This window comes from Amblyomma maculatum, chromosome 1 (genome assembly GCF_055883805.1).
Source record: "Amblyomma maculatum isolate TAMU_Amacu chromosome 1, ASM5588380v1, whole genome shotgun sequence".
Taxonomy (NCBI): domain Eukaryota; kingdom Metazoa; phylum Arthropoda; class Arachnida; order Ixodida; family Ixodidae; genus Amblyomma; species Amblyomma maculatum.
The window spans coordinates 75,229,730-75,255,877 of record NC_139344.1 but is presented as its reverse complement, the minus strand read 5'-3'; the positions used below and the strand labels follow the sequence as shown (position 1 = coordinate 75,255,877).

General features: G+C 46.4%; 1 protein-coding gene across 8 annotated transcripts in view; it reads left to right on the top strand.

The window, feature by feature from the left end:
- LOC146202823 (uncharacterized) overlaps positions 1-26,148 on the top strand; it is a 208,286-nt gene that overhangs the window by 77,619 nt on the left and 104,519 nt on the right. For all 8 annotated transcript variants that reach the window (XM_084588353.1, XM_084588360.1, XM_084588355.1 and 5 more), the window contains exons 16-19: positions 1,520-3,004; positions 3,071-3,299; positions 3,514-3,706; positions 17,714-18,045. In XM_084588353.1, coding sequence (XP_084444479.1) covers positions 1,520-3,004; positions 3,071-3,299; positions 3,514-3,706; positions 17,714-18,045 — 2,239 coding nt within the window. The remainder of the gene's footprint in view (positions 1-1,519; positions 3,005-3,070; positions 3,300-3,513; positions 3,707-17,713; positions 18,046-26,148) is intronic.

The window sequence follows — 26,148 nt, the reverse complement described above, 5'->3', positions numbered from 1 at the left end:
GTGGCGGAGCGCACAAGTTTGGCTCGCCAGCTGCGTGCTGTGTGACGTTACTGCTCCTCGAGCTTGCGCAGTATGGCTCTCCAGGAGCCATGCGAAACTGCTCAACCTCGGCCAGTGTAGCTAACGCTATAAAGCGGGCGGTATGCAGATAAGGAGTGTTTCAGGTTCGGCTTTGGTTCAACATTTAACCATAGAGTTACATTGTTGAGTGAATTTCTTCTTTGCGCTTTCTTTGTTTTAGTTGTTTCTTATTACTCTGACAGTGTGGTATATGCTCATATCTAACATGGTAAGATTCGTACATTCCCAATTAACTATTTATTCAACTGCATTATTTATGAAAACTGTTTTCTGCTTTGGTCGCCTCAGCAGGCTTCGTTGCACAAACGAAGCACTGAACGGCATTCTTCCCTGTGTAACATTAATGTAGCTTTGAAAGCAAGCACACCATTCTTAACTCGATGGCCGCATCCTCGCGCAATTTTACAGTGTTAGCACTGCGAGCAGATGTCCACAGATGTTCAGCCTATCCAGCTCCATGCGAGCCAAGTGATTGTGGGAGTGTCCATAGGCGGGGCACCCCTTGAAGGAAACAGCACGTAGTTAGGTACATTGAATGTTCCATTAATGGCAATTTTGATAACTGCTAATAATACTGTTGTACAGTTAAACCATGTTATAGCGATCTATATAAAATGACGGTGTTTTTTCGCTGCATCAAAGTTTGTGTTAAATGCAGTTTTCACATGAAGACCCCAAAGGACCGTGCATAGCGAAAATCAGATATTGTAAGGGTAACCACCTTGAAAGTGTTTACAGTAAATCAGAATTAGTTATAGAAGCGGTGAAAAGTTTCGAGAGAGAGCGCGGCGCAACGGCTAGAGTCGGCGGCGACCGCCTCTACCTCCGCTGCGGCTCGACTCATCTTCGAGGGAGTGGGGAAAGTAGAGTGAAGGAGGAATCAGTCTGGGGGATAGCGCGCATGTTTGCTCCGTCGCTGAGCGAGGAGGTTCCTGTGCCTTCAAGCTTGTCCCTACTCTCCCACCACCGTTGCCTTAGGAAACCCTCCACTGCCGGCTTTACTGTTGTAAGCAGACTTTCAGTTTGGCCGAATATTTAGGGGAAACCCCATTTGCAAATTTTGTAATAAGGGAGTAATTACTCATTGACATCCACCTAAGCGCACTCATACGGTTGCAAAGGAAAGCTATACAGGACTTTCAAAGTTATAGGTGTGGGCAGGAAAGTGTTCAACACCATGAACTATAAAACAGTTACTGGAAGAGAAGCAATCGTCTACTAAAGCTGTCAAGCAGCATTTTTTTCTTTTTTACATGCACCAGTTGAATTTTAACACACAATTATAAAAAATTGTGCACTTTGACTGGATTTGAATTAGCGAGATTAAGCTTTATAATACGAGCTTCGGCTTGAGTTTTGAGGGGGATCTTGTGCTTTGTGCTAGTACTTACATGTTCTCCATCAGAGACTAAAAAGTCTTGCTTTTGAATTTTTGCAGGCCTCCCGTTGAGCAGCGTCAAGACATACCAATGCAGCAAATAGAGCCGCCCCACCGCCTGGCTCCTGAGCGGGTTAAGGAGAAGCCCCAGGTGGCAGATTGGTCAGACACTCCCTATTCAGCTGCTGGTGAAAATAAGCGGCGTGACTGGCATACACACCACCCACCTCCTGTGACTCAGCAACAGCTGGACAGTGCAGGTCCGAGTAAGAAGAACTTTGTGGCTCTTCGACGTGGAGGTGTTGCCAAGGACGAGGGAAAGGAAGACGTCAAGGAAGGGAAGGTTGAGGACCATTCTCGTACTGATGAAGAAAAAAGCAAAGAGGTTGCCAAAAAGGACGATGCTGACAAGCGTGCTGGAACCTCTCGTTCTCGTGGTGGAAGTGGGGGAAGGTTTGAGGCAAACAGAGGCCGTGGGGGCCGAGGTGGCAATGGGTATGGTGGTGTGGGTTACAGAGGTCGCAGTCGGGAGTATCGTCGTAGCAGGACTGAACGTGGGCCTCGTTTTGATAGAAAAAAAGAGGAGGGCAGCGAAGAGAGTTCGGGTATGGAGGAAGATAAGGCGGTCAGTCGACTGCGTCCTAAGGAGGAAGAAAGTGAGGGCTCAGATGAGGTTTGCATGGATGCCGATAGAAAAAGCAGGGCAGGCAAAGAATGTGGACGCACCCGTGAGCCGCGTCGAGATGAAACGAAAAATAAAGAAGAAAAAAGCGCCTTTTCTCCTCGAGGTGAGCCATCACGTAGAGGTCGTGGCGGTGCAGTCTCATTGGGCCGAAGTGCAAGAGGCCGGTACCCGGCTGGCGGTTATGGGCCACCCACTTCAAAAGCACCATTTGGCAAGCCCGAGGAAGGCAACAAAGATGAGGAAACAAACAAGGAGGTATCCCAGGGAAGCAAGCCACGGTCTAACAGCAGCCGTCCTGTTGCACGTCGCCCCAATCGCATGGAGCCGCTGCCTCCACGTTTTCAGAAAAACCAGTCTCGTCGACAAGATAATCCCGAAAGGATTAAAGGTCGTGGTGGCCGAAGTGGAGGCCCAAACAAGGATGCCCTGTCTGACCATGGCAACGAAGACTGGGAGACGGCCTCTGAGAGCAGTGATGTGGCAGATAGGCGGCCACCTGAAGAGGGTGCACGCCAGCAGCCGCCAGGGTCAAAGAAAAACCAGCCACCTGGGCCAAAGAACCCTGGAGGTCAGGAACGTCGCCGGCCAGGCGGGGAGGCTCGCAGAGGTGGAGGCGGAGCTCCAGGAGATCGTAATGGTCGGGGCTCTGTGCAACGGAGAGACTCGGGAGGTGGCGGGCCACCTGCCAGAATGGGTCGAGGTAGTGGTTCGCGGCCAGGTGGCCGCACACGGCAGCAGCGGCCAGGCGAAGTAAATGCTAAGGGAGAGCCATCACCGGCAGCTCTTGTCTACCGGATGGATGAAGTAAAGCTGCAGGACCCAGGTGGAGTCCAAGCTGCCCTTACTGACCTCAGTGCCAGGTGGGTTCTGGTAATACCTTGGCCATGGCCTGTGGCTCATGTTGGAATTTTTTTTCTGTTGTGCAGGAAGCACACCAAGAAATCTGAGCAAGGACAGCAGAGTTGCAGACTTGAGAAGGAAAAACCTAATGCACTCCATGGCATTGACCTGAGTAATTATGCTAGTGTCGTCGTTATAGATGACCATCCAGCTGATCCTTCTCTGTGTGATGGTGACGACGGAGGCTTTCAAGAGGTGACTTCAAAGAAGCGTAACAGGATTGTTGCTGATGGAGACTCGAAGAAGAAGAAGGAGGTTAGCACATTTTGCCATTAGTAAGTTTGCTGCAGAGTGCTGTGATTTAGTCTCTGTTGCCAAGCAGTACACATGCAGCTTTGCATGTGCAGTCGTGATGACATATCTGTCAATCCAATGATACAATTGATTAAACTTTTGGGCTGAAATATTGTTTGGCAATGGCAGTTTTTGCTTTTTCCTGAAGAAAACTGAGTTTGTTTAATTCATGCAGACAAGAAGCAAAGCCAATGTACATGGCCGGCAGAACAAGCTTCCTCCACGCCTTATCAAGAAGCGGGAATCCGATCGCATGATCTCCTCCAAGGCAGAGTCCCAGCTACCAGCAAAAAGTGAAGCTGGTGCCAATGACTGTATAGAAGCTGCCAGCACGAAGGCTCAGCAACATTCAACTTTTAGTACAAAAGGTTTGAATTCCTTTTGACTTGTTCTGAATGTACTACAGTGGCTTGCCTATGGCTGTACGTCTTATTTACACGATTTAAACATTTTCTGTGCACCTTTGCTATTCCGTATAATTCCGTCTCCTCAACGATAGGGTCCCGCAACTTCCTTTTCCTCACTGGTTGCCTCTCAGCTGGTGAAACGGCGGTAGTTTACCGAAAGGTGGCTCTGAACGCAACCTAAAGGTAACATACACTCACTGAAGGCAGAAAATGATTACGGTGAAGGTAATTCATTAGTGTTAACTATTGTCATGCCATCACCCCGTGACTCTGTTCACGGCTGGTTTTGCAGCTATTAATAAAAACACTACATATTGCAAACTAAAGGGGAACACTTCCCAGGAATGATCTTGGTAGCCTAATGTAATGCTGCGGATAAAGCAAAAAAAGAAATATTGCTCTTGCAGGATTGGAACAGATGTCTTATTCGCTTAGTGCAGAGGTAAGTCGTGTTAATCCATTGCGCCAATGAAGGAACGAGTACGGCAAGCTTTAAACCTGATAATATTCCTTTTTACAATATTTCCGATATCTGCCGCCAGGTGACGCTGCTCAAGACCCTACCGTTGAGAGAACGGAATCACGCTGCTATTCCTCCTTTCGCTTTGACATAGGGACCGGGCGCCCGTTGTATGGCGCCACCGTCGCCTCGGTGGAACAGCGCCGCCCGCGGCGGAGTGCCGAAACAGCGGAATGCCGAGGCAGCTGAGCGGCGCAGTCGTTTCCGTTCTGCGAGGCATTTTTGAGCCTGTTCCTACCAGTCGTTTTGCGGTGCGGCTATGAGAGCTTTGAGCTGCGTTGAGTAATCGCAAGGAGTATTTTTTGACCGGGAAATCTTGAAAAAGAAAAGGGCCGTTCTCTGAAGGGCGTGCGTGTTTTTTTTTCTTTTTTTTGAAATCGCTCGGCGCATGGTATTTCTGTTATATACTCGAAAATGCCGCGGGCTTGATTTCACCATGCACTAGGAACACCTTCGTTAGGCACTTGTTAAGGCGACTTCGAAGACGGGAATTGCGCCTGCACCGCGCGTCCATCTTATATTAGGTCTAGTCGAAACCTGCCTGAAGATCAAATACCGCCGAGCCGTGGCGCCGTAGTAGTGGTAGTTGTAATGGTCAGCGTTCATGCAAAATGAAAAAGATGCTGCATCTGTCTTTTTTGGTAATAGCTAGGCTCAAACGATTCAGAGTAGAATAATAGCGAATGACATTCCAGTTTCAACCTTGCAACGAGTGCTGTAAAAGGAGAAAAATAAACAAGTAAGACACAAGTAGGATCCTATTTGTGGTTGGAATAGCAAACACACATATACTTCCAGGACTTCCTGCACAGTTACGCTACAATAGCTCACTGAACCCGGCCTTGAGACTATCAAACTTAATCATAATATAAGCCAAATGAGTAATACCACCTCAGCATCATTTTTACATATACGACAATGCTCTTGTTGAAAACGTCGGAGCTGCTACATATAATTGACTTAGAAAATATTATACTATACATGCCTTTCTCCCGACATGCTGCGGAGGTTGTGAAAAGAAAAAAAAATTAAATTTCCTTCTAGCGTTCTCTCAGCGCAGGAAGTTCAATGCGATTGACCGCACCTGCCTTGAACATCTGAAGGCAATAGTCCAATACTGTCAAACTGTTAAATACAATCGAAAAAAAAAAACAGTGTGCTGTGCTGTAAGATAAGCCACCGACAATAAGAGAGCGTTCTGTTGTTAAATGAATCCCTCTGATGGCTCCTTCGCTAAGGTGGTCTACTTTCTCAGCGTACCACGAACTTGCGGGTCCAATACCTAGCTGGCCTCGATACCCGACGAGTGCGAGGGGACACGACCATGTATGTAGTTTTCTATTTGCACGTAAAGGAATCCGGATAACTGAAAGCCATTCCTTTTACAACTTTGTCACTGCAGCTTGCCGGACTGTTGCTGTGTTTACATTGGCCACAGAAACAATTTCTGAGAGAGGTAAAACGGTCTTGTCATACTACGCCACAATCAGGAAATCTCACGTTCACTAAAACGCCGATGAGAAACACATGTATTTAGGCGGACCAGGAAATGGACACTGCTGAGAAAATACGTAAAGCCGTGTCAGGTGCAACGTGAATGCGAAAAAAAAAAAAAACTGCTACACGGGCTTCGAAATTAAAAAAAATGCTACATTTATGCTCGTTTCCACAAATTAAATTGTATTTTTTTTTCTTGTTCTACTTTTATATTAAGCCGATAGCAGATTTTGTTACCATGCGGTATTGATTGAGCTGTGAAATGAGTGATTTTATTAGGCAAAATGAACATGCCACAAACAAATGTTAACAAATTCTAAGAGTATCAACGCAGAGCTCTCAGCGTATTTTCATTGGTTGACAAACTAAAAGAGGAAAAATAACAAGATCATGGTAATAGGAATTGTTTGTCTCCTATCTGCTTTCTGTTAAGAGAAAAAAGTAAATCATCTTTGACTATGTCAGCGAAAGTATCTGCACAAACATTGTCTGTGCCCATCACTGAAGATCATAACGCAGCCCGAACGACGATGGTGGAGCTGCCTTTTCTTTTTCCGTGCTGGGGTTTTCTTGTACACAGGCGGGGAAATGCTAGCGTAACTTACGTTGTTGGGTTACTTCGATTTCCAATTGTCAATAAAGTGACTACAGATGGAGTGCGGCTTCGACTCAGAGACTCTCGTGCCGTCACTCCTGGGGAACAGAAGGCACACAGCATCCGATAGCAAGCGGAATTTTAAACATTCGGCACTTTCCATGACCACACAGTAACCAAATACGTAGATTCGTGCCTTTGCCTTTCAAAGAACCATGCTTAGGTCACCCGCCACTCATGCTTCTGTGGAAACCCGTAGAAATGAATAGACTTAAAAACGTCCGACGAGTTTGCGCAGCTGCCAGTGGAGCCAACAACGCACCATGTTTCGCCAGCCTTGTTTGGCCAGACTTCATTTCCCTGGGCATATTCACACAACTAGCCCAACTTTCTGTTCTCTTGAAGATAGTATATTCACGCACAACGTCATCTAAAGCTTAGGATTTCCAATTTACGCACAAACTAACGACAAACAGTACGCTCCAATGCGCTGGCAATGCGCCAGCCGGGGCTGGCACATTCCGGCGTTTCAGCGATGTGCCGAGAGGTGGCGCCACCCGTACAGCTGTCCGGTCCCTATAGCCTCCTCTATTTTTTCTGTGCCTGCCGGATGCACCCTCCGCTGCCGTTGACATGACTCTGTTGGTTGCGTTACTTAAAGGGCCACTGTCCAGGGAAGGCCCTTTTAAGCAAAGGAGCCCCGAGTTTCGATCAGGTACCGGAGATAGTCTGTGCAAAATGCTACAGTGACACGCGCTCCGCAAAGCATCGAAAATTCAATTCAAAACTCTCTCATGCTCTCCTTTGGGAAGCCAGCTTCCCCGTTTCCTGCGCTGGCCCGACGGGCCATAGTAATGACGTACGTACCGCGTCTCGCTGACTGACGGGAGGATGGGTGTCTACCGCTCGCTGCACGCTTTTCCCTCGCCACGGCCAGACTGAATGCAGCGGCGCGCGCTCCCTCGGCCGTTTTTTTTTTCACGCTCTCGGAATGCCACGCCCCACCTCCCGCCAAACGTGGAGGAGGAAGGGGAATTTGTCTTGTGGAGGCTAGACGACCTCGGGCAGGAGAGTGAAAAACCTTTGCGAGGGAACTGATGGAGAGAAGCATGACAGAATCGGTGATTGCGATGGCTGTAACTGCGTTATTAGTTACTCTTTTCAAAAACATTTTGCGGCCCTGCGTTCTAGGGGTGAAGTCTCACAGTCACCGGGGAAGAAAATATTTTCGATCGGAGGGTGGACAGTGGGCCTTTAATGCCGAGTGGTGGCGCAAATCTCATTGGGGGTTTGTCTGCATCCGCCGCGGCTGCACCACGCTGTTGCTCAGTCACGCGTGCATATTTTGATCCTTATGCACTCACAGTTCAGTCTCTGGCTTGCACGTGCAAAAACCTTAACTTTGCTGGCGTTCGTTATTGGGACAGCACTGCTTAGGAATTCGTGCGTCAAGGACTCTAAAATCGGCGACGATGAACGCATGCTTTTAAGGAACTTCTAAGTATAGGATTGTTAAAGTGCATTGTTAAGCCGTTGCAGTTCCCTTGCAGGGCTTAAGGGGAGACGCGGGTCGAAAAACGGCGATTTTCAGTAAAAAAGTCATTTTTGTGATTTTGACCGTTTCAGCAACACTGATCCTTCCTCTTTAATATATAAAAAAATCAGACCAGAAAACAGTCGCGAAATCATTTAAAAAGTCTGTTAAAGCACGCAAGGTGGCTAAAGAAGGGGCAGATACGACCCATGTTCAAGCGCGTGACGCGTCAGATCGCGGCGTCGCACGCCACTGAAATTTTGCAAGGCGGCAGGCCTACGGTTTTTCTCCCTAAAGCTGGCTTTGCCGCTTCACAAACCTCCAGCAAGTAATAAAAAAAAAAAGTTTCGCCGCCCAAACCTAGCATTTTCACTGGCCATTTAAATCACGTGGTGCGATTTCGACCACGCCATTGGCTGTCAGTGTGGGAAGCGGCCATAGCTCGTCTGCTCTTCATGCGACGCGTAGCTCGCTGTCACGCTTGCCCGCTAGTTTTCTCTCGGCGTGTTTTCAAAATTTCACGCATCTTCGTGCTCGTCGCTGCGATAGAATCCGAGAAGAAACGTGACTTTCGGTGTCGAAAGTACCGATCAAACCACGCGTTCAAGGGAAGTCACCGGCAAAGTGAAACGGCGTGCAGTGGAGACGTCCGCGGAAGCTAGGCCTAACCTCGGCGGAGGCGACACTTTTGACAGCTCGAAGCCGGCTGGGCACTGAAGTTTCAGTGACAGCTTAGACGATTTCGTCAGTGCATTGGATAAGAAGATAAGGATCTTCGAGCGTTGAGGAGACCTAGTACAGCGAGTGCCTTTATCGGCGAGATCGGTGCCGCGAACGCACTGGCGAGCGAGCAGCATGTCGGGAGCGCAGACGGTGCTAACTTTCCGTTCGCGAGTTGGCCAAGAAGTTAAAAGGACTCTCGTCGTTTCTAGAGCTGCGTTGCAGCAGTGTAGCGTGTGCCACGTCCGTTGTGTCGTAGTCGTGCGCGGTGTGCAGCTCCGGTGGACGACGCCCTTCAGCCAGCCCGAGGGAGATGTTTGCCGTGAACGTCAATGCAGGGGTTGCGGCGCTCGTTATTGGTGCTGGATACAATCAACTTTCCCGATTTTGTGTGGTTCTTGGTTTGCCGAAACAAGTGCACCATAAGGAGTTTAATGCCATAACAAAAAATGTGCACCTTGTGGTTACAAAGCAGTGGCTGACAGAAGCAAGGTCTCAGCATCACTAAATAGCCAAGAAAGCACGCCTTGAGAATGCTGCTCACAATGTCACTGTGGGAGCAACATATGATGCTGGTGAATTCTAAAACTGTGCACTGTATCATAATACCCTGGCCTGCATTGTGTGCAATTTTCATGCAGATAGTGCTGCTACAACAGCAATAAACAGCTTTTGTATCCTTAAATCGCATTTTTCTCGAATTCGTATTTTGGGCCGAATATGAGTTTTGTGCACAATATTTTATGTCGTTATTTTAGTTCAATCAACACCAAATTTGGCATGCATAATCTTTAGGATGTGTAGAATGCAAGTATCTAGGTTTAAATGCAATCAGCAGTATTTTTGGGCATGCAAATTTAAAAAATTATCTGGTGCTAGCCACTAAAAACAAGGCACCAGATATAAAATTGTCTCAAAACATTGCATGCCAAGGGAATGTTGCTATGTTGCTTATTTGCACTCAGTGGAGTGTTGGGGACAAGAACTAGTTGGCTCTGCCCTACCATGCTTGCTGCTGTGTACAGCAGCTGCACAAACATGCATTGTTTTTCACTTATGCATGGCATTTAGAATATGAAAACATTAAGCTATTTTAAAACTAAAAGCATATTTAGAAAGAGGAGATCAATCTCTATAAGTGGTTCAATTTTCATTCACCTAGCATCAATATTAAGAAAAAAATGTTTTCGAGTAGCATCTCCCCTTAAGGAGGGACGAGGGTCTTATCACTTTTTTTACTTATGGCTAGAATCTCTCGAAACTTTTCACACAGACGTGGTTCTCTCTCCCGATTTCAAAAATGTAATCATAGTTGAGCTGGTGGTCTTAGATCAAACGTTATCTAAAAAAGTCCAGAGCATAATTAATGAATTTCTTACGCAGCTTTAATGAACTTCCTTATTGCATTTCGTTGCTTTTAATTACATATATTGATAGCCAAAGTCTTCTCATACCCGATGACATCCTTCGTTTTCTTCAAAAAGGCACGTCATCCTCACATATTATGTTGAGAGTAAAAGGCTGCATTATTTAACACGAACTCATTAAGCTAATCTCAAATTGATATTTATACATTGCCTAAACTAAAGAATTAAAAATGTCATCGGGTACTTCATTTCTCTCTGAAGAAAATGGTACCAAAGTTATTTGTGTGAACTAAAAAGAAGTTATCAAAACCCTGCGTAAGGCTTTAGAGATCGACCAAAAATATGAAACTTAGAAAACGGCATTTGAAGTTTGACCACCACCACCACCCATTTCCAAAACTGTCTTTGGGTTTTGAATATGTCAACTAAAACTGAAGCTTTCACCATTACCCATGGCCAAGGTAGTGTATGCCATTAGGAAATCAGCAAAATTTTTTGATCCATCTGCTGATTATCGGACAACTTGCTGGTGAAGAGAAAGCGCACCCCATGGCTATAGATTTGGAGACAAGTGCAGTATCGCGAAGGAGTACGCACTATTGCAACCGACGGTGTCTACGATCATCCGCTCCTTTGAGGAGTTCGACAAAGAAAAGTCCTCGCTTGATAGTGGGCGCAAACGCGTTCGACAAGGCGCCTGACTACGACAGTGACGGCGACGACAGCAACGATGACTCTGTAGGGCAGGCTGCCTTAACGTTGTTCTCGCAAGAGGCCCTGCAGTTGATTCAGTCCCTCTAGGGCTTAGTTTTCACGAGGGACCTTCCGCTGCACTATGTGGTGTACCTAGATGCCATAGAGAAGGATGTCGACACTCTTCACGTGAGGCAAGCAAGGTTAACGGACATGGGCTTTTCTCGTGCAAGCCAGTGAGATGTACGTGGTGCGATGCTTGCGGTGATTTCACACCAGGAGCCTTCGTGCTCTGATCTCCTCTGCTTTTAAATAAAAGTTTCGTCTTTCTCTCTCTCTCTCTCTCTCCACCCCAGCGTTACTTAGGGATTTCTCGAGCTGAGGGGCAGCCACGGCAACCGTCTCCTATTTTTTACAAGACCCCTTTCGAGGCCACAAAAACTGTCTCGGCGGAGCTCGCATGTCACTTGCCATCCGTGACCCCTCTCTGCAGTTATGCTTTTTTTCGTGCAAACCGTTTAGAGTAATTAGCGGTTATAATGGTGGAAATTTTGTGGCACTTGAATATTGTTATAAGTGGACTCGACTGTATAGGCTGCCGGATGTGCTGCAGCTAGGTCGAGAACACTCCACGCGACCCTGGCAGCGTGCCGCCGTACTCGTTAGACGCGCACTAGCTAGGTGCTTTCGTTTTCAATACTCTTGATACGGCTACGTCCACCGAGCGAAATAGCCGACTCATGTGCTGAACAAGCTCGAAATAAGGAAATAAAGAAAATTCCAGTACCCTACAAGGATTGTATCAGGTTAGTACAAAGAAACCTGATAGATAAATGTCAGAAAAAATGGAATAATGAAGAGCAAAATAAGCTACACACAGTAAAACCCATAGTAGGAGTATGGAAATCTGTACACAGAAGGAACGCTTAAGTGAGGTGATTTCGTGCAGTCTTCGAATGGGACATACACACTTGACACACAATTTCTTACTGAGAAAAGAGCAAAAACCATTATGCGAAAAATGTGGAGGTGAGTTCAAGTTCTGTGCACGAGATCAAAATGTGGTTCACGGTGAACAGTTGAGAAACAGAATATTTCACTCCATTCTATAATGAACACATCCCATTCCACCCCCTGTTTACTATTCGGAAACAACCCACTTGTTGAAGTTTCATCTGTTTTTAGTGTTTTAGTGTTTAATCTAAACACTTTTCATTTTCGCTCGTAAAAAAGCTCACCAAGCTAGTGTTTGGCGCATGATGGCCTTAGTTGCCTATGTGCCAAAAAAACCAACACAACACAACACGAGCTACATCTAAAGACCAGCACCGGCTGCGGGATTGACTGATACGATCGCCAAAACGCATCATAAACGAGCGAAGCAGCACCTGCGACAGCGAACGTTAAAAAAAAAAAAAATGGTATGTCAGTCGCACTGGCCAATGGGAAGCGCGAGACGAGGGGGCTCACTTCGCGAGCGCGCGCTCCAGCCAATCAGCAGACCGGAAATGGCTTTCGGAAAACCCGCGACGGTGGTCGTTCTGTTTGAGCGACGTCATTTGGAGATGGCGCAAAATGCGCACAAAAAAACAAGCTTCAAAACAATTCCAAGATGGCGGCGGCCAGCCGGCTGCTTCACCTGCGGCGCGCGTGGGAAGTTCGAACAATTTTCACCCCTTTTTGGCCATTTCGAGGCACCCGTGGCGTTTTAAAAGTTGATTTTACCGTATTTCCCAACAGAGTTCAGTGTTGATATTTTGAAGGCTAGTGCTCAAAGGTACAAACATTCCGAAAATGCATTTTTTTCAATTTTTCGCCCATTTCTGACCAGTTCAAGACCCGCGTCACCCCTTAATGTGTGTCGCGTTGCCGCTCAAATGGGAAAAGCAAGATTCTAGGAATCTCATTCTACGAAGTTCCGGCGGACACGGCGCTAAGGGAGCAGTGATTGAAAGCCATACGGAGGGACAATTAGGTGCCAAACACAACCTCGAATTATTCAAGAGCGTGTAGCCGGCACTTAAGGAAACAGACTTCGCGGAGGGGAAACGGCGCTGCCTCAAGAAAGGTGTAGTGCCCTCCTTGTTTCCAGAATACCCATTGTACATGAAGCCAACGCAGTTACAGAAAGGAATACAGAAAGCATCAGGAAAAGGACGTTTTTCCGAAAATCAACGAAAAGGAACCTGAGTTGGCTACAAAGCGGGAAAAGTTCCAGGTTGGCACAGATGCAGAAATGTCAGAAGACAATTGTCAAGAGGCCAGTCTGCCTTATCCAGAAAGAGATGAACAGGCCAAACCTGAAAATGAAAAGAAACCACTGGAGGCTCCAAATAGCACACATGGGAATTTTTTACATCAAGCAACACAAGCGAATGTTGGAGTGCCCAGCTTACTTGCAACTGAAAGCAGCGCAGAGAAAGGGATCTGAAAAAAGTTGAAAAGCTTCGACACACTGTAGACCACTACAAAACAGAGCTTGGAAAATTGAAAAATGATTGCAATTTTGGTGATCTGCAGTAAATTTGTCAGCAGGCAGGAGAGAAAGTATTTTACCTCTTAACTTTTACTGCAAAAAACCAACTTGGACTGAAGATGTGGTCTGCCACGCAGTGTTTAGGTACCTAAAAATTAGGGGGACGCTCAAGCTTTGCCTTTAGAGAGGATGCCGATATAGCGCCTTAATTGTTTTTCACGGAATGAAAACTCGTTCCATGAGTTAGCATCATCAATCATTTGCTTCTCATTCTGAGACTTTTGACATGTTCCTTTTCAGTATATATATTTTTTCATTTTTTAATTAATTACATTATTCGACATTGCCTAGCTACTACACAACAATCACAAGAACCACAAATTACCATGATAGGATTTTTTTTACGCAGCCCTCTGATTATTTCCGACATGTGGTGCCGACAACAGCTGCTACCGAGCAAGCTGTGAAAGTTCTCGCTTAAAATGATGCTTGTTAAATGTACAGTCGTGCCTCGTTAATATGTACACTTTGTTTTCCGACCAAAATTGTCCATAGTCATCCATAATAACGAGTCATGAATAACAACAAAAAGAATTTTATTGAGAAAAGAGAATTGTAATTAACGACTGCTTTTGTACATAACGGTGCGCACTGTGAAAGATGCGGCTGCGAAGAGACCACACAGCATCTCCTTTGCGAGTGCCCTGCTTTTTCAAGCGAAAGACATGCGCTGCGTTCGGCTCTGGACCATCTTGACAGCCGTCCTTTCACAGAGGAGAAAATCCTCGGCCCGTGGCCACAGAAGGCATCTAACGGCAAGGCCTTCACAGCACTTATGTGTTTTATGAGAGACACAATCTTGATTGTGAAACTGTGACTGTGCTCCTCGCCGCCTTACCTTTCCTATCATTCTCATCTATCTTTCTCCTTTAAACTCCTCATTTCCCTTCCTCAGTGCAGGGTAGCAAACCAGAAGCTTTCCTGGTTAACCGCTCTGCCTTCTCTCTCTTTCTCTCTCTCTCTCTCCCACCATGCCAAAAGCCAGACTCAAGTTGAAGTAATGTTACAGACTCCTGATGCTGTGCACTTTTTTTTGCCTAGTTAACCTTTCGGCCTTTTCGTTCTTCCGATTCTTTCTTTTTTTTGCCTTGTACTGTTCTGTAAGGAAGCAAGGGAGTCAAGTTGGCAAGCTGCTATGCAGAGTGTTACCAAACATCCCATCTTGGCATCGTTTTTATGTGTTGCCATAAAACACACTGCAAGCTGAAGTATAGTTTAGAACGACAGCTAGCAGACTACGAAGAGCTCAGACCTTGTCAAGGCCGAATCATTGACTCAAAGCGAAGCCGACATACGGACCGCCTAGTGTGCATAGTTTGGCAGTTCGGCAGCACAACAGGGACGAACACGCCCGGTCCCGGTTGCGTGTTCGTACGTCACCTTTATTTTGTCGCTCTACTTTGTGTCTTAACTCTCACCGAAAAGCGTTTACAGCTTCATGGAACACACATTGCACTTTGCGGGCGCTTTAACTTGCGTTCGGACTCCTTTGCTTTTTTTTCAAGCACTGTTCATATTAATGAGACAAATACATGGGCCCAAGTGGGGCGCGTGCATTCTTCCCCTGTCCATTGTCCGGACAGCGAGTTTCCATATTAACGAGGTATAAATACATTGAAAAGGTTTCGTCCCCAGAAAAACTGTCCATAATTCGGGTCGTCCATATTAACGGGGGTCATATTAACGGGGCACGACTGTAAGTGCAAGTCTCTTGCTTTAGTATGCATGTGCTATTCGCGGGAATATTCAGCATACGTTTAAGAATCGGCCAGCTTGGAAAAATTATTCGTGCACGCTATTAAACTGCGCAAGAAATTTCTAGAAAAATGCGGAACCTGCCTCACGGGGGGCGCGTGATCACCAATGCGCCCTTGAAACTGCATGCGCAGCACCCCGTAAGTGGTGGCGCCGCGCAACTGCAGCGATGGCGTGTTCCCTTTGTTCTCTCCGTGATCCGGCAGGCACAAAACATAGGCTATGGCTTTGAATATATGGTAACATGGGTGAATAACTAGGATGTTTCCAAGGAACAGGGAGAGAATGGAAGCATCCTAGACACATATTTTGCATGTGGAGTTTAAAAGCAGCTTTGTGACTGGCGTCCTACCAATAGCTTACCAAGAAAGTCAAGGTATGAATATTTCGGCTGCATATGAAATGTTTGTAATTTGTCTCATAATAAGTTTAGGAAATAGAGGATACTGTCTTGGTATTGTTGATGCAAGATTGGTGGAAACATGATTGCTTAAGGGTCTGTCACACTAGTGCGACACGGCGCCGATTTGGTCTGCCAACTTAGCGTCTTCCTGATCTCTGCGTCTATGTCGCACTGCGCCGGCGGAAACAGTCTGCCGACAGTTGGTGTCGGCGCCGCGTCACTCTCAAGACGGTTGTCGGCCGACTGTCGCCGAACTCCTATGTCACACTAGTGAGACAACGTGCGAAACCTCCCCACTGACTAGGCCCTCCCATTCTCAGTCCCTTATCGTTACTTTTCTTAATCCTTTTATTTTTTCTGCCATGCGAGATTCTCCTTTCTACACCTACTCCCATTTTTATTTTACTTGGTTTATTCGCATAAAGTTAAGGGGCGCTTTTTTTAAATTCTATTTCATAAATTCGACCATACCAAAACAAGCGCCTCCACCAGTCATGATTATGGGCCGAGACTGAATACTGCCCAGTATTTTACGATTGTGGTTGCCGGATCAGAATGGCGGTGTTAGAAAAATAAAAGCTGTCCACGGCGAATAAGAGAGTATATTAAAAGCAGAAAAAAAAATATATCTATATATATATCCACCTGTGGGATCGAACTTGCAACCTCCTGTACGATAGCTAACTGCGCTAACCACTGCACCACAAAAGTTAGGCCTAACTGGTGCTTTCAGAGGTTGAGATATGGTTTTAGCTAATATGCTGTTTTTCTATCTGAAGTCGCGAAGGCAGTAGTAGTGTTTACCGCTTGACTGCCCTGCTTGCTGAGAGTAAACTGTAGATAGTTTGGATCATGCCGTGTAGTGCGTAAAACCTTTGGCGGATTTCGTAAAACCTGTTTCGTATTTCACAGGGCTGGCCGCGGGACCACAGCTGCTGTTGGTTCTGTTGGAAAGTTTAAACGCAAGTTCTGTGCATTTTTGCACACAGAATTCTTGAAACACATTGAATTATGGCACAGACATTTATTGCTTGATGCATAACGTAGGGTTCAAATTGGCTTGCGAAGTAGTGACGCAGCGGCTAGACGTTATGACTGTAAACACAAGATCGAGTGCGTGGGGGGATCGGCATCTCTGCTGGCTTCAGGAAAATAATCGCTTCTTTTCATCATTTCTTTGTTGCATACTATGTTCATTTTGCAGTATTCTGTGCAGTTTGGAAACACGGAAAGGTCGGTCGCGGTCCCGACGCGCGTCTCAAATCTATGCGGCCCGAATTTTTCACTCGCCCCGAAAAGGAAACGCTGCCATTCCACACGCATTCGGCAGCCCCGAGTATTTTGGTGGCTCACGGTCTCGTTTTGGTCAGGGATTATGCATTGATACTACTTCTTTAACGTATACTAGTGCTGAAAGGTATTTGCCATCGACGTGGTGTACTCGGCTTTGCGTTTCGAGAAAGTTTTTGCTCGGTGGCCGATCTCGGGAAGACTCGGTCACCGACAGTCGGCAGACTGGTTTTGTCGGTGTCCCCGGCCTCAAAGCCTCTCACACTGGGAAGACATTTGGTTTTTGGTCTTGTCTGTGTCGTTGTCGGCCTGGTGTGACAGCTTGGTCGGCCGACGAGTTCGCCGACCGTCGGTGTCGTCGGGTCTGCGTTCGGCGTCGTGCCGCGCTAGTGTGACAGGCCCTTTACATTCGCTTGCCTGTGTACTTATGGCATTTGCCCCTTCGCCTTTTGGGCGCTGTTTTTCTTTTTGCTCTCTTTGAAGCACCTCAACATGAGTCACATTGTTAGCTTGTACGATGCTTTTCTACCTCTGCTTTGCCTGGTTGCGCATTCTTTTTCTTGTTGATCAATTTTTTTGTTTTCCACGTACTTTCAGTTTTGTGCAGTTCCTTTCCTCTTTGCCTTGCTCCAAATTTCAGTCTTACTGCTCCAAAACCTTTTTTGCTCTAAAAATTCTACTTCAGCCATTGCTCTTGCTATTGCCCGTGGACTGTGCGTGGTTGTTGCTGGTGTCGTGATGCTATCCTTGCCATTGAATGTTGAAGTATGAAAATTTGACCGGAGACAGATGTGATTGATGATTTGTTTCAAGTAGCTTCAGAATGAAGTGCTTATTGGCAATGAGATAGCCATGTTCTTTGGAGCTGCCTGCCACATGAACAGATTTTCAGCAATGATGCTAGTGATTACAGAATGTCCATTCACCGTTATTCTGATGGCATTGGCAGCACGAGTGTATGGCACTTTTCTCCAACTTGCACTTGACCATTTCTTGCTTTGAAGACAGCAGTGTTTAGCAGTGGAAAGGTTATGCTCATGTTCTGTTTGGTATTTCAGAGCTGGGTGCGACTGGAGTGATTCGTCCCATAGTCAATGCCTGGGATAAGCCCATCACTCATGCCCTGCGTGGGGGCAGCCCCTCATCATCTACACCACAGCCTGTCTCAAACCCTGCAGTCTCGTCAGCAGATGTATTGGTGTCATCCAAGTCTAGCAGCTTTGACAGAAGCAGCGATCAGCATGATAGTGGCATTGATGTGAGTGACCAGCCAGCCTCAGCTGCATCATCACAGCGCTCCTCGCCTAGTAATGATGGCAAACCGCCGCTGCTTGGGACCAGCCCAAAGGGCTTGCCTTCCATGCCTGTTGGTGTGCCACCTGCTGCAGGGGTGAGTCTTTTAAATGAATTATCAGAAGGCTGTCATTTTTTTCTAATGTGTACAGTCTTCTAGGGGAAGCACTGGTCGAAAATATGCATAATTTTAAAATTTTATTATTTGTTGTTGCGCTCGATTTATTGTCTTTAAGGGGGGACACCCTCTATGACCAATTTTCTTAATTATGGATGTATTTCAATGAAACTTGCCCTGTTTATGAAGTTTAGCGTGCTGATTTTAAATCTGCATTTCTTTTTCTTCTGTAACAAAATAATCACAATTTTATGGGTCTCATTTGGAGGTAGAAAATTTTCTGAACAGCTGAAGCCATAATAGAATTTCACATACCAAATTAATCTATAACATGTGAAAAGTGCAGTAAAACGAGAATGAGCCTCTTAGGCCAGTTTGGTCTAAAGTTGGGGATTGGCAGTCCCACTGTAGCAAACCTCATGCAGCTGCCTGAAACAAAATATATTATTTAATAATGTTACTGAAATTGAATGCAATAAATTTAGTCTTACTAAGGAGTATAAATTTTAAGTTTCTAGCAAAAAAAAAAATTATTGTGATAGCTTGGCTACAAGCTGAGGTATTGTCACTCCAAGACTGCTACTGAGTCAAAATTGTGGTTTTGAGAAAATGAAAAAAGTTTTTCAAGCATTTTTATGTAGACAACCACTCTCATCTGTATGTAGCTCTCGCTTTACACAGAGTAAGTGGCATGATTTTCAGATATATCATTATTGTGTGCTATGTCTCTACAAGGATAGCATGCCAGTGACAAGCTTGCTGTTTGCTTTGCACTCTGCATCTTTAACAATAAGTACGCCTTATTTCTTCAGTTACCTTTTCAAATTACATGAATGCACCTGGCGAATAATCTGGGTGCATCCCAGACTGGTGCTTTTTTTTTTTTTTGCCATCGATTGAAGGCCCAGTGAAAATGCCAGTTTCTGTTCGGAAGCGGGTGAGCGACGCAAGTCTTTTTCTTTGCCTCTTTTTGAGCCAGTGCTCGTCATGTTCACATTCAGCTCTTGCAGAATGGCTGTTGCTGCATATTTGTTGCCAGCATTGAAGCGTAGCACTGCTTCTGCCACTGTTGCCTCCACAGCGGAGAGAGAAATGCAGTTTCTTGGTAATCAAACTCCAAATTACTGAATCACTGCTTTATGCATGGCTTCCATGTCACCACAGTGGGATTTTAGCGCTCAGGCACTCAGCCTGTTAATGAGGTCGGCTATAAGCCTCCCCTTGTCGCCAAGGCTCCGCATGCCATCACTTTTGTGCTTCTGCACAAGATTGCGCAGGTCTGATCCCATGCGCTTCTGGATGTGATTTACGAAATCCTCCTTCACGACATCTATGAAGCCGTAAACCTTTGCTTCCTTGATGGCATTGAAAGTTCTGCTGTCACCGTCGCACAGCATGGTGGTATACACCACTCCATTCCGTTCCAGTGACCGGTGAAACAAAATTAATTTCGCCTCAACTTCCATTTGTCCAGACATGGAACCTTGTGTTCTTTTGGCATTGGTGGGATCCCCTCCACCCAGCATACTCCACAGAGTCGATTTTGGGACAGATTTCACAGCCCAAACAAAATTTCGATAGCACGACGCAGTCGAGGATGTAGCCTGTGAAAAGCTCCACCACTGCACCAACTCCTATATGTGAAAATGATCTCGAGTCATCCAGGAGCCATCAAAGTACACGGAAATGTTCCCTTTGGGTCCGAAGCACAAACTTTCGTACAGTTCAACTACTGTTTCATTGCACTGTACCATAGCAGACGCAGCTGCGCGCTCCGCAGCGGGCCTCAGCTTTTTTTTAAATGCCGCTGAAACGTTTTGCTATGAAGGCCTCGGCCAGACACTCATCGCCGCGAAAATGTTGTTCATGGTTGTTTGGCCATTACCTGTTGCAAGCATTGCACGCCCAGCTAAAATATTAATCTCGAATGGTTTCACTCTTTTTGGCCCTCCACCCGCCGGGAACTCCACTCGGTCGCGATCTTGCGGCAGCACTCGCAGATTAGCGTCAGCTTTAGTGCAAGTTCGTAGTCGCGATCGCCTTTCATCATTTTCACGCGTTCCTAACAAGTTTGGCAGCGCAGAGCACCAAGAAGCGAGTTAATCGTGCGCACGTTGATGGCAGTAAATGCACACCTTACATTCGTCTAGGACCGGTGCTGACGCACTGCAGGATTCCATGAACGACTGAATCTTTCGCGTCGTTGCTGCCAAGCCTCTCGAGAGTAGCCTTTTCTTGAGCACCTGCTTCTCTCACTTCATTGTCGGTGACAGGCTTTGCATTGATTCTCATGCGGCCGGAGTCCACACACGCGTTTAGTGCACTGGGCAGCGATGCCTCGTCGAGCAAAGTGTCAATTTCTCCGCGGCTGCCGGGCGGCGGTTCGTCAGGACTTTCTTCTCGTCGATCGACAGGTTCGGTTGGAAAAGAAGCAACATCATTTGTTTTTTTTTCTTCGTTCGTCGTCGTTTTCGACCGAACTGAAATACCGAATGGAGCTTTTTCTGTCCTCCAGGCATAGTTGCGTTAGGGTTGCGCTCCATTGCAAGCGCTCACTCAAAATGGCGGCAGGTACAGCTTTCATACCGGACAGACAAGCTTAAGCCTATCAAATAGCGGCATTCGGGTCACGTGCTCTCGCTGGCCAATGATAACGCGCATTAAAGGAAATTTTGTGCTTGTCTTTTTTTTTTACTGCGGCATGCACAGGATGGCTGGCCAAAAGTGGAAAGGAAGCCGAAAGCACGAGCTTTCAAACAAGGCCAAGATGGCCCCGGTGGGGTTACTTGCTTTTGCGCGGTGCGTGATCGAATTTGGCACAGTTTAGCGCTCAATTTAAAGGGCAGTTTACGAAACTACACGATTTTTGACCATTTTCAGTCCCAAAGAGCAGTGTCTCCCCTTAAACTTTTTACTTTCATGCAGCAAAATATGAAAACTGTATCTGAATGCGAAGTTGGTTAAAAAGTCACCTGAATTACTTGCGGTGAGTGGAAAAGTTGCGAGTTCTGCCAAATTTTGCCATCTTTGAGCCTCCGTCGCTCAGCTGCAAAATGTGGCTAACGCCTTCTTTTGGCGTGGTACATCGTACAACTTGGTATGTGCACAGTAAAATAAAAGCAAGGGCTTTCCTGCGTCTTCTGAGGCTCCCACTGGGCCTTTGAATCATGTGACTCGAAAATGGGACAGTCATTGGCTACTGCTGGTCAGTGCACTCGTTCCAGTAGTTTAGTGTCCGTTCACATTGTCTCTCATGACTAGCCAGTGGTTCTCTTTTTTTTGTATCGAAAGCTTTCAGTGTTTAACGACGAGAAGCGTAACTTTCTACTCCGCAATAGCTGTACTGTGAGCCAGTAGAAGGTGAAATGCAAACAGAAGTGAAGTAGTCCTGTGAACGCGATGGATGTCTCAAGCCCACTTGCCAGCAGAACAGCAACAGGCCTTCACGTTGCAGTTATGCCCATCCGATAGTATCTGTGATGCTTTTGACTTTGTGAGTGCGTTAAAGGAAAAGCTGGCGGCATTGCAAGATGACGAGATAGCAAACGGGCACTTGCGCAAGCATCATTATCTGCGAGATTAAAGCCTCTACTAGACTTTTGAGCAGTGCCATGTGTGGCAAGGCTAACTTACAGTGGTTGAGGTCGCAAACAAGTGCAAGAGCCTCGCTTCTTTTTTGACGCTTACGTGCACGAATAAAGCCTGCCCGACTTAAGCAGTTTCTGTTGTATATACTTCGCAACGCGCTGGTCCTGCCAGTTGTGAAGGCTGTGACGTGGAACGGTGCAGCGAAAGGTCCTGAGATAGCTTTGCAACCACTACACCCTTCAGGTGCCAATCAAATTCTCTGAATGGAAAAATTTCTTTTTGCACTCTGCACGATCAGTATACCAAGCAGAATTTAAATATAAAAGATTATGCAAAAATGATCATATTTCAGTACATTTTATTTGCATCCACATACGTGGACATGGCGCCTCAAAGTTGCTACATGAATGAAAACATTGCAACACTTTTGTCACTAATCATTCAGCATGAATAAACTTTTTCTCTGAGAATACATAGGGTTCCGCATATGCGGTACGATACGCGGTTCTTGGATGTGCAGCCCTCACGTCTGAATTGTCGTGCGTTTGGCGTGCTGAGAACCTGGGGCCAATGGTTGTTGCCGTCATAGCGCGTTGTGTTTGTCCGCAGTGGCTCTGCATTGTGAGGCTTCTTTGCAACCACCTGTGGGCTTTCATTGCTCGGTCGGCCCCGCTTCTTTGGAGGTGCTTTGGTACTCCATAAAGCTGTTGCACAGGGTAAACAAAATAAAATGTGATATCACCCGCACCGGCCACTTCCTTGTCATTGTAAATAGTGGATAAAGGCACATGAAAATATCCATCTTGTTGATGTCCAGTAAAACATCGATAAGTTTTTAAAAAATTCCGGAACATATTATTTGGGAAAACGTATTATCCGAACTGCCTAATGCAGTCAAATCTCAGTATAACGAATCGCAGGGGACAACTTAAAGTTGTTCGTTATTTTGAAATATCGTTGTAGTGAAAAACTTCCAATTATAAGCCAGTGGTCAAACCAAGGTATGAAAATGGCATACCTTGGCAAGGAAAATGTCAAATGAAAATATTGCAATAACTTCAGAGCTGCTTTACTTGAAAAAAATCTGTTTTCTTTTGCCGCCTGCAGCAAAAATGACTGATTAAAAATTCTCTACATCTTCCACTTCGCGCAACATATCATTTATGTCACTGCACTGAACGACGAAAGCGCGCACTTTGTTCATGTGTAATACGATGCAGTTCAATACTACCTATCTGCAGTGTCCATTGAAATTTGACAATTTTGTTGCGGTCTTTCAAAATGATTGTGGTGGATGATGGGGCCATGCCAAGCTCTCTGCAAAGGCCGATTTGCTTGTTCCTTACTTCGATTTCTTGCAATATGGCTACTCTTTCTTGCAGCGAAAACTGCTTTGGCTTCTTCTTGGCGTCATTGCTGGCTGCATTCAGCACGAACTGTGCAATAAGATTATCTGCAACAAACATTCCTGCCCGCACGAACGACTGGCAGGCGGACAACGCGCAACACAGAGGAAAAAAAATGCAGAGGGCTAGGCCTGCTGGCTGCTGCATACAGTGAAATCTTGTTATAACGAACAGTTAAAAAATCTGAAAATAGTTTGCTCTATCCATAATTCGTAATATTAATTTTCGTAGAAAATGCATGCAAGAGAAGCAAAATTCAGTCAGAGAAGGCACAGCAACTCGCAGGGTGCCTACTTGGGTCACGTCCATTTATTTACGTGCAAAGAACTGCGTTATCCCGACCTGCTTTTTTGTGTTGATCGCGTTCCGTATCACGCCCTGTTCCACAGTTTGCAAACACTCAACAAGGGCAAACTCGCTGCTCTCAATAGCACTGCAGTGGCGGCGCAGTAAATTCAATGCAGCAAGCGCTTCTTGTGAAGTCGGAATGTTCTCATCGTCTGCAGGGTCAGCCTGAGCTTCGTCTACGGGATGTTCAGAAACTTCCACAGCGATTTCGGCGTCAATCAGTACAGCCGTGGTCGCCGCGATGTCATCGCCGCCTACAAAGTCCTTTACAGTCATTGTTGTGGGCATGTGACCAACAAAACGCGAAAAATCGTTCCAGGCCTCATCGAGCTCGCGGAGCTCTGCTTCGTCGGAATCGTCCCTATCGTCACTTGATGCACGGGCCTCTGCTGGAACAAAATCTGCGTGCCGAAAACAAGTTGCAATCGTTTCGCCTTTCAAGCTGTCCCATGCTGCTTTAATGCTCCCAGCAAGTCGATCTTCAAGTCCTGCTTCACGAGAAGAGTGTCAGTCTCTTCTTGTAAACTGCCTTGATGGCCCTGATTTTATCTTGAGCTGGGTCTTTAATGTCAGTGCTGCTCTTTTTTTTCACGTTTACCACCATCACAGCACTACGAACACCCGCGCACCACACTCCACACGACTACCGACACAGCCTCCGCCGAACGCTACGACGGTCACGCCGCTGCTAACACTAAAACCAAAAAACTCGAAAGACGCAAAAACCTAAAAGGCAAAAGCAACATTCGATCGCGCCGCTGCTGAAGCGGCGCTGTCAGCAATTAAGAGATGCGAACAATTTCTCATGGCCTCCGAGATCACACACCGCACAAACAGGGGCGCGGGGGTGATCTCTGGCTGTCAACTCCCGATGCCGTCGTGGCATCTGTGGCGCTGTCAGTGCCTGTGAGGTAGGTAGTCCTGAACGTTTGCTGCGCCGCACAACACATGTAGTGCAACTAAGTCTGTCTCCTGCGTCGCGAAGTTCATAATATCCGTTTTATGCCGAACCGCGTTCGCTATGAGAAGTTAAAGATACACGTGCTTGACAAAAATATTTAGGAAGAGTTCGATATATTCAATAATTTGTTATATGCGTGTTCGTTATATCGAGGTTTGACTGTATAATGCCACAGGTTTGTGGTGGCGCTAGGTGTTGCACGAGATATGGTGATAACTACAACTTGCGGCATACACATAGAAATGGCAGTTTCTGTTCCATGCAAGAGTTGCAGCGCTGTTAATTTTAGGTGAATTCGTAATGCTGATGTTTCTTGAATATGGAAGAAAAAATAGTATACATTACTTTGAAATATGCGCTGTATTGCAGTTATAGTTCTGAAATTAATTTTAAAAATTAGTTACGTGGTGTTTGTAGTAATGAGATTTGACTGTATTAAAAAGATTAATTGCTGAATGAGGTACAAAGGCATTAATAAAATTCTCACTGCATAATTGTGTATATTAGCATTTATATACATGAAGTATGCACAGCTCCTGGTTCGCAGAAGGAATGTCAAGCCGGGATTGCTTCCTTGTTTCAGGATGCTTTGCCCACATACACCAGTGACGTGGAGAAACTGTCACGGTGGCTTAGTCACCGCGCTGTTGCTTATGCTGCTTCTTCCAGACCCGAGACCCGGCCCGCTCGCATGCAAGCGAATACAGTAAAAGGCAGTGAATTTAAACTTGAAAATAATTTGCATTGTCATAAATTTACCGCATTTACTCGTTTGACCCCCTCGCATAATGAACCCAGCCCCCACTTTTGCCACTGAGTAAGCTTTGGTTAGTGCATCCCTCAGTTTCGCGCCGTCGCCGTCACATTCCACCTTGGCAGTGCACCAAGATGCTGCAGAGCGATAATGTTGGCTCTATGGGAGAAAGCAGGAGGGGGGGTTGAATGGGGGCAATTTTGAAGAGTGCCTGCTAGTAACACTGCCAGCGCCAACTGTGCAGGCCTCGTTTTTCATTTATTGTACCGTGTTTTGGGTGGGCAGCATCCCCGCAGCACAATCATTGGAACGTGTGATAGCTATGCTTTCGACGTGGGCATCGGCCACCAACCACCGCGGGTTCCAGTGTCTCGCGAGCTGAAGCCCCGATCAGCCATCACCACGCGCACATTGAAACACCGCAGCACGCACTCAACCTCCACAGGGAGGAGAGCGTTTCATTGCAAAGACACAAGCCTCTTAGTTCACACAGGAGACGTTTATTCAGCGCCGTCCTCCCATGGTACACACTCGGTCACCACGTCCCAAGAGTACGCGAGGAGCAAGGCTACGCGGCGCGCATGAAGTGACAAGGAATGCGCGCCGCAAGCACGCAAGGGTGTGCTGTGATCTCTCTCTCACGGTGATTAAAGGGTTCTTTTGAGAGAGCGGGCAACCACTGCAAGGTATGCCTGTCGCGGATCATTATATCACGATCGACAGGCTCGAGCTGCGCTCTCAGGTACGACCTGGAGTGTGCTAACTCGAGTGCGCACTGGTCTGCGTGGACAAGAATAGTAATGTACGCACTTTGGGATGTCTCGGAGTGGTCTCTCTCTGGGCCCTGCTCGGAGAGTCGCGCGAGCTTCCGAATATCTCTCTGCTGCCTAAGGCGGAAGAAAGGGAAAGAGAACAACATGGAAGGGGGCGATGGCCATGCAAAAGACAGTCGCTGAAAGCTCGGATCCCACATAGTGCAAACGCTTTTTTAAGCCAGTGGTGTTTAAAGCCAGAGTAATAATAGC